This window comes from Marmota marmota, unplaced genomic scaffold (genome assembly GCF_001458135.2).
Source record: "Marmota marmota marmota unplaced genomic scaffold, marMar, whole genome shotgun sequence".
NCBI classification, from domain to species: domain Eukaryota; kingdom Metazoa; phylum Chordata; class Mammalia; order Rodentia; family Sciuridae; genus Marmota; species Marmota marmota.
Window position 1 is genome coordinate 7,371,109 of NW_025999960.1, and position 8,462 is coordinate 7,379,570.

Genomic DNA, 8,462 nt, shown 5'->3' on the forward strand with positions numbered 1-8,462 from the left:
TATAGTTTTGCCTGTGGCTTGCTGAGGTCCTAAAATAATTATATATTTTTATATCAGAAATATCTCTTCCAATTAAATCATAATTAAGTTTCCTCAAATAATCTTGAATACTAACTCCTAAATTCCATTTAAGGATATAAAGGAAGGTATTTTGAAGAGAGAATTCAGTGGAGGCTAATTCCTATACTATGGGATTTGAGAGCATATTGAAACATTATTGTAATTGGCATCTAATTGTAATGGGCCAGTTTTTTCTATTTTGTCATGTATTTTTAGGTTAGATTTTCATTCTTCTGCATGTGTGCCATGAAAAGTGTGATTTTACTCATCATCTATTAAATGATAACAGAACCAGTAATGTAACCAAAGGCACATGCTCTAGACTCAGCTTGATCTGTGTTGACATATCTTCTAAATACTAGTTTCTAACATTTCTTAACATTTTAAGCCCTTATCCATTCATAAAATGAGCATGATAACAATAGCTTCTTCTGTATTAATTACCTCTGTAGTTCTGTGTGAGCAGTAAATATTAGCTAATTTTATATTTGATGTAATTATATAACATTATGCTAGGAAGTGAAAAAAACATCTTTAAAACTGTAAAAATGTACTCATGTAGTTTTGGAAAGTGTGTCAGGTAGGGAGAAAATTAAAACATATATGTAGATAGATATATCTGGGAGTAAAGAGAGTTTTAAATATAACCTCCAGATTTTGTTGTAGGCAGCTACCAGAATCTCCACACAGGCAGGAAAAGGCTAACTTTACCCCCAAGAGTGATGTTTCCATGTGAAGTGGAACATGTATAGATAATATTAGGGTGAGCATGTTCTCTATAGTGTAATAAGGAAGAGATTTGTATTAGAATCATCCTTTCAAAAACAAAAACAGATTTCTATCATGAGCACAATAAAATTTCTGAAGATTCTATAGGATAATTAAGTCAAAACTCCATAAAAGTTCTCCTTCTCTTTAACATATTATAGTATTAATATGCTAATCTAAGTGAAAATTAAATCAAGAATTCAAACAGCTCAAAGTTATTTCAAAAGACATACTTAGAATGTTGGTAAAATGATAATTTAAATTTGTTATTAACTTACCAAGTAAATACCATCATTTTTATTTATGCTGATAAATTGAAATATAATGTCATTTTCACTTAGATTTAATGGTAAGGAAAGCTATAAATAACCATGTGAAAGCAAAGCAACTTGTCTGATATTCATCTTCAGAAATAAATAGGGGTGTTCACCTCCATGAATCATCAAGACAAGGGCAGGAATAATTTCATGGTGCAGAAGCTCTAATGAGCCCACCTACCCTCTATGTACCCTGAGCTGTTAGGTCACTAACTTATTAAGGAAGGTTCTGTCAAGGCAGGGAGAAGTTTGCAAAACTCATTTAACTGTATGATAAAAAAATATGAAAGAGAGCTATTCAAGAATCAGGTGGAGCATTAATCGGCTTGCATGGAAATTTAGTCTTGATAATATGCGGGGAAAATACAGGAAAAAATTTGAAATGTTTCTTTCCTTGAATAAGGGCATAAATTAGCAGGTATATACAGTAGTTAGTAGGTTGAAGGAATAGTATGGGGGGATTTTAAAGGTGAAAAGATAGTGTTTTAGATTTTATTAGCATGTAATAAGCTACCCCAAAATTTAGAGGCTTGAAACACCAAGAACATATTATTTCTCAGTCTTCTGTGTGTTAGCTGGTTTCAGCTGAGTGGTTCTGCTCCACGTGATGTTGGTATGGCCATTCAATTGGTTTCATTTGTTGAATGAGGCTGGAAAGTCCCAGAAGGCTACACTTAGGCTTGGGTGGTACTGGTGCTCTTCCATGAGACCTCTCCATGACTGGGTTGGGCTTCCTGAATGAAGAGCACAGGGTAATTAGACAAGGTACATGGTGGCAGGCTATCAAGAGAAATGAAGCAAAAGTCGCTAGTCCTGTTAAAGGCTAGGCTCAAAACTGGCAAAACATCAATTCTGCTACATTCTAGTGGCCAGAGCAACCACAAGCCCAGATTGAAGGGGAGGGGAAATGGGATGCATTTCTTGATGGACTGAGTAGTACATGTATAGGGAGAGAAAAATTATTGTTTTCCACCTTTGAAAAATCAAGTACAAATATTGGTAAGACACTATAGATCTACTAGGAAAATCAAGTACAGGCTCTTTTAAAAATGATTTTGTTAATAAAAACTTGCTGTTAGATAAAAATGAATTTGTCTAAGTAAAATAAGTAGATAAAAATGGCTAACATATGAGGGGGGTTACTTTGCATTTCGCAAAGATGACCTCATTTAATTCTCACCACAGCTATTTAAGTGGTGCTATTAGTACCCATGTTGAAGATAAAGAAATTGATGGACAGAGTTATGATTTGTAACCAATTAGTTTGACTTCAGTGATGTTAAAACTATCTGTAGGATAAAGTGCTCCAATCACATTTACTCAAAATTCACACATTCAACAATACTTATTCAGTATTTACTATGTTCCAGATATTATTCTGGTGCTGGGCTTATAGCACTAACAAAATTGTGCAGGCATAAGACTAGCATTCAAATTAGAGGAAAAAAACTGATAAGTCCACATATAATATACTGGCGATGCTGAGTGCCACAAAGAAAATGTGAAGTATGGTTGGAGATACAAGATTTCCAGAGAGGTTCTTAAGACTTAAAAAAACACTAAAATGGTTAAACCATTTGCCTCACTTCCTAAATTTTAAGGACAGTCTGATCTTGTATAAAGTAAGAGCATGAGAAAAGTCTAAACTACAATTTCTACTATGCAGTGGCCCATGGCCCATTGTCATTAGAAGCCAGTGTGCCCAATCAATCATGCATTCATTGATTCAATAAAAATTACACACCCAGAATAGAACTGTAGAGATGGGTGAAACAAGTCCTTGGGCCTAAGGATTTTACAATTTAGTATTTTACTTAGCTGCATGAAAATGAAAAATAATGCTTTCACCTATTTAAGAATCCCTTAAACATTATAAATCTACTAAAATATGAAGCATACACCTCTTTTTCAAATAAATTTTCTAAAAATTAATTGAAATATGTACATAGATGGCACATAAGGGCTTATTATATACTAAAAATTGTGATATACACTTTGCAAACTTTACATGTGTCATTTTATTCTCACAGCAATCTAAAAGACACTTTCATTTTCTCATTTTACAGAGAAGGAAACTGTCCCTTAAAGAAATCAAATCCTTTCCCAAGTTCATATAGCTTGTCGTTCAGCCTAGATTTGAATTTGCATTCTTCTGAACCAGATTCAGATTCATAAATGCTATGACAATGATCAAAGCTCATTGAAAGGTCTCTGTGCTAAAATCATTTGGGTTGCTTGTTAAATAGCATATTCTCAAGCCTTACCCCAGACTTACCCCAGATTTTGCACACAGAATCCAGCAAAATATAGTAGTTACTTAGAGACTCACTAACCTGTACTCCTCAGCCTCTTTTCCAATTGATGGAAGCCCTCTCCTATTATATGAATGTCAAGTAGGATTTTACTGTAAGCCTGCAGTGATAAAAGTTTGGAAGATAATTTCCCTAGGAATGTATTAGTGATAAGATTGCAGTACAAATCTAGGGTATCAGATGGATCTGTTAATTGAATCAAGCAAAATCTCAAGGTTCATTTCAGAGAATCCCAATAAATTCTGATCTGAATTTACTCTCTTAAGCTAATAAATGTTTTTCAAGGAGGAAGGCCCCATTAGGTTTCCAGACTGAGAAGCTGCTAGAAAAATTAGGTCTTCTGTTGTATTGGACAGACTGTTCTAATCATTTTCACCGAGCAAAGAGACATGAAAAACTTTAAATTTGAAACATTTCAGAAAGTAAATCCTGGTGATGACTTATGAGTTTAAATCTTCCAGATTTTGACAGTAAAAGTGGAAGGCTATCCAAAACATCCTAAGGGAATTATTTCACGTAGAGATGTGGAAAAATTTCTTTCAAAGAAAAGGAGATTTCCGAAGAACTACATGACACAGTATTTTAAACTCCTAGAAAAATTCCAGATTGCTTTGCCAACAGGAGAAGAATATTTGCTGGTTCCAAGCAGGTAAAAAAAAAACCCTTAAAAATTTAATTTCTTGGAAATTTACCATTTATTATATTGTTTTAATTGTAATGGTGATTTTGTTGCATAATAGATATACTAAATTTCTTTTTACTCCTTTTGTAAACTTCCTACATAAATACAGCACATATTTTTAATGGAAACATTGTATCTGATACTAAATATATAGTGAAATATGATGTTAAAGTGAAAATTATTCTGATCGGTGGATGACAGTTCTAAGTATAGATATATACTTTTTTCTAGGACTTATGCTTTTTCAAGTTATATATAATCTTAATATTTGTCTATGTATAACTAATTATAATAATTTATTACTGTATATAGTATTATTGAAAAAATCATACACTTATTACATCTGAGCAATGATCATTGAATTTTTAATGTAGGAAGAGCATATTGCAAAAGAATATTATAAATAAGGTGCAGTTTCTTGGAACAGTTATCTTCACTGACTTTGAGTAATAAAGTACTTCACCCAATATGGTTGGGTATTTTCTAAAGGTACAATGATGTTGTACTTTTCTCTTTAGTTTGTCGGACCACAGACCTGTGATAGAACTTCCCCATTGTGAGAACTCAGAAATTATCATTCGACTGTATGAAATGCCTTATTTTCCAATGGGATTTTGGTCAAGATTAATCAATCGATTACTTGAAATTTCACCTTACATGCTTTCAGGAAGAGGTATGTACTTAAAGAAGACTTAATATTTCGATAAATTAAGGAGAAAAATACTGTCCTTTCCCCAGAGTTTACTTGTTTGGAAGGCAATTGAATTCAGAAATAAGCTCAGAAAACTCCAAAGAGGTCATTATATATAAACACATGTAAACTCATGGAATTTTTATGGAAGTAAAGTCCTCAGGTCCTTACTGAAGCCTATTTTCATGTTAGACACATTTCCAACAACTAAATTAATTTCTTTCTTTCCATGCCACAGCAAACGAGAAGCTATAATTTTAAAAAGTGGGATTAACAGGAGTCCTAGGTTTAAATACACAAGTGTGTGTATGCACGCACATACACACAGAACATACAGATGAAGAAACAGTAACAAAAAGAAGGGAGCACTGCATAGGAGGGGAGTTTTACTTGACAACTGTATTAGGTACTGACCATTCAGGATACAGACTGTCACATCTCCATTCTGCTGCATAATCTCTGAGGAATTTACAAAAAAGAACAACAATGGGTGTTTATAATGATTATTTTAAAAAATTATAATAAAAAATGTCTTAATACTCCAAGGGGAGAAATATAATTTTTTTCTGGTCCAAAGGCAGACTTATAAAATAAATCTTATATTGCTTGGAATTAACATATAGCTAGTTCCTAAATGACCTTAATAGAGTATGAAAATAAACTTTTCATAACTTATCACAACTTATTTATGACTCTCTTTCTTCATATATGTTAATCATATCAAATTTATTACCAGCATGTGCCTGAAATGTGTCTTAAGAACTCTAAAGGACATTTGATTTATTTTATTGCAAAATTAAGAATAAAATATTTAATACAAAATTTAATGAATATGATGAGGACTCATTAACAACCAAACACTTTCTTTAAATAAATATATCTGTATTCCTGCTACCTGAGGTGTGGGCAGTAGCTTTTCTTTTTAACTTACCAAGTAGTTAATAATTAATAAATATATTTGGATCCTCTTCACTTCCCTGCAGAGCGAGCACTTCGCCCAAACAGAATGTACTGGAGACAAGGCATCTATTTGAATTGGTCTCCTGAAGCTTACTGTTTGGTAGGATCTGAAGTCTTAGACAATCACCCAGAGAGCTTCTTAAAAATTACAGTTCCTTCTTGTAGAAAAGGTAAGCAAATTAATTTGAAACTTTGAGTTGTACCCTCTTAGAAATCTAAACTTTAAAGGGGAGGAGGAAAAGGGGAAGTACGGGGGACTGAATTAGAACAAATATATCCATGCTTTTATAATCATGTCAAAATGAATCCTGTTGTTATTTATAACTAAAAAGAACCAATAAAAATGAAAAAGTTGTATCATAAGCAAAATCAAACACAAATAGCCCTTTCCAGAACTAGAGCATGATGACATGCACCTGAAACCCAAGCTACTTGGGTGGATGAGGCTGGAGGAATTCAAGTGTAGTGAGACCCTGACTTAAAAACACTCAAACCAAATCAAAACAACAACTTTCCAACAACTTTCAAAATAACAACTTGCCTAGCTTCACAGCAGTATGGGTTGATGAGCTCTTATATGAATTCTGCAGGCTGTATTCTTCTGGGCCAAGTTGTGGACCACATCGATTCTCTCATGGAGGAATGGTTTCCTGGGTTGCTGGAGATTGATATTTGTGGTGAAGGAGAAACTCTGTTGAAGAAATGGGCATTATACAGTTTTAATGATGGTGAAGAACATCAGAAAATCTTACTTGATGACTTGATGAAGAAAGCAGAAGAAGGTATGGTGGTGTACCCTCATACAACTTACAGGTGTTTAAAAATGAAGTGACTTTTTTATGTAAAAATTATCTTTATCTATAGGGATCAGTTGAAAGATACTATATTCAATTAAATATATTTTAATATATTTATATTAAATAGTATATTTAATAGTGGCAATTCAGAAAAATTTATTTTTAACAATAAAATTTTGCATTCTCTGTTTTGAAAATGTTGTTTTGAGAGTTTGAATGCTTGCTTTTGGAATGATGTAACCTCATCTGTGAAACAAAAGTACTAACAAATCTATCTCATAGAATTGTTAAAAAGAGTACAATACATGGACATAATTTACCAACATTTTGCCATATGATAGTTGCTTCATAGATGTGGCAAAAATATCTCTAGTTTAAACAAAATCTCTATTTTTATTTTATAAATTATTTTATAAATTTTATTTTATAAAATATTTATTTTATAAAAAATATCTCTATTTTTATTTTAAATAATTTCCAGATCAGAAGTCATGGAGGCTAAGGCAGTTCTGAATTCTGTTACCTAATGAATGAATTTTTGAAATTCTAAGTAGGTTTATATTAAATAAATTTTCAGATTTTATTTTTCAATTTCTCAATTTTTCTAAAAAAATCTAGGATGATAAGAAAAACTGAGGGAGGGATAAAAAGGATAGAAAATAAGTAATGTTTTTTGCAAAAACAAATTTCTGTTTCTTTAAATGTTCTTTTTTAAAAAAAAATCTTTTACATAATTCTCAGGAGACCTCCTAGTAAATCCAGACCAACCAAGACTTACTATTCCAATATCTCAGATTGCTCCTGACTTGATTCTTGCTGACCTGCCTAGAAATATTATGTTGAATAATGATGAGTTGGAATTTGAACAAGCTCCAGAGTTTCTCTTAGGTAACTACTTTCATTATTTTGAGAATAAAAATTAGGATGCAGTTTCCTCCTTACAATTTAGAAAATGTCCACATATCATTTTACTGTTATAGATTTTTAGTAACGTCATACATTTCATGTAATGTTTTTCATTTGGATTGATATATTTTAATATAATATCATGTTACAGTTCTAGAATTTTCTTTGTGCATACTAATGTAGACTAGGATCCAAAAGAAGATGGGAGTATCATGGAAGCACAAATGGAAGTAGATGAGGAGGTTTTCAGTTAAGTGAAGTAGCCCTTTCTTATTTTCCTTTAGTTCAATTTCCAGTTCCAAAGGTCAGGGGGAGCATAAGTGAAGTAAAAATACCTCTGTGTAGTCATAGCAGCAGTTTTATTACTCATACATACCGATGGTTATTGGTGACGAGTCCTGCTTCCCCACATGTTGAAGTTTGAACATTAGAGAAGCACGCCAAGGCAAGCATATAAAGCAGGGTTTATTTAAAAAGGGGTAACACAGACTTCTCCCACGAGGGAGAAGGGGCCATAGCTGGTATCCTGGTATCCCAAGAAAGAAGTGTTCTTTCCTTTTTATCTGTCCTAGGCTTCCTTTGTTCTCTTGCCTTTCCCCTCTTATCTTTCTTCTTCCTGCTAGTCCCAGGAATGCTCAGTGGGATGGTCAAAAGGTGGGAAGCTGGTGGGCTGAAGGGGGAAAGGCAGGATAGAGCAGACAAGGACACTTTAACAACCTTATAGCTCCCTGTAGGGAGGAGAAATTCCTGGGATAGGTTACCTTGGTAACAAGTTGAAGCAGAAGCAGGTTCTGGATAAGATCCCTCAGGGGACAGTCTCCAACTTCCCAGACTCACTCAAAATTGGCCTCCTAGATCGACCTGACTCGATTTACCTATCTACACTGACTGCCTGTCTAATCCTGGCTTCCATATTCAAGTCTGTCTCTCTCTCTCTCTCTCTCTCTTTTTTTTTTTTTTTTTTTTTTT

General features: G+C 33.2%; 1 protein-coding gene across 2 annotated transcripts in view; it reads left to right on the plus strand.

Moving 5' to 3' along the window:
- The window catches only part of Lrrk2 (leucine rich repeat kinase 2), a 127,686-nt gene that overhangs the window by 80,054 nt on the left and 39,170 nt on the right, over positions 1 to 8,462 (plus strand). For both annotated transcript variants that reach the window (XM_048802542.1, XM_015493229.2), the window contains exons 34-38: positions 3,919 to 4,106; positions 4,658 to 4,812; positions 5,814 to 5,960; positions 6,381 to 6,572; positions 7,329 to 7,475. In XM_048802542.1, coding sequence (XP_048658499.1) covers positions 3,919 to 4,106; positions 4,658 to 4,812; positions 5,814 to 5,960; positions 6,381 to 6,572; positions 7,329 to 7,475 — 829 coding nt within the window. The remainder of the gene's footprint in view (positions 1 to 3,918; positions 4,107 to 4,657; positions 4,813 to 5,813; positions 5,961 to 6,380; positions 6,573 to 7,328; positions 7,476 to 8,462) is intronic.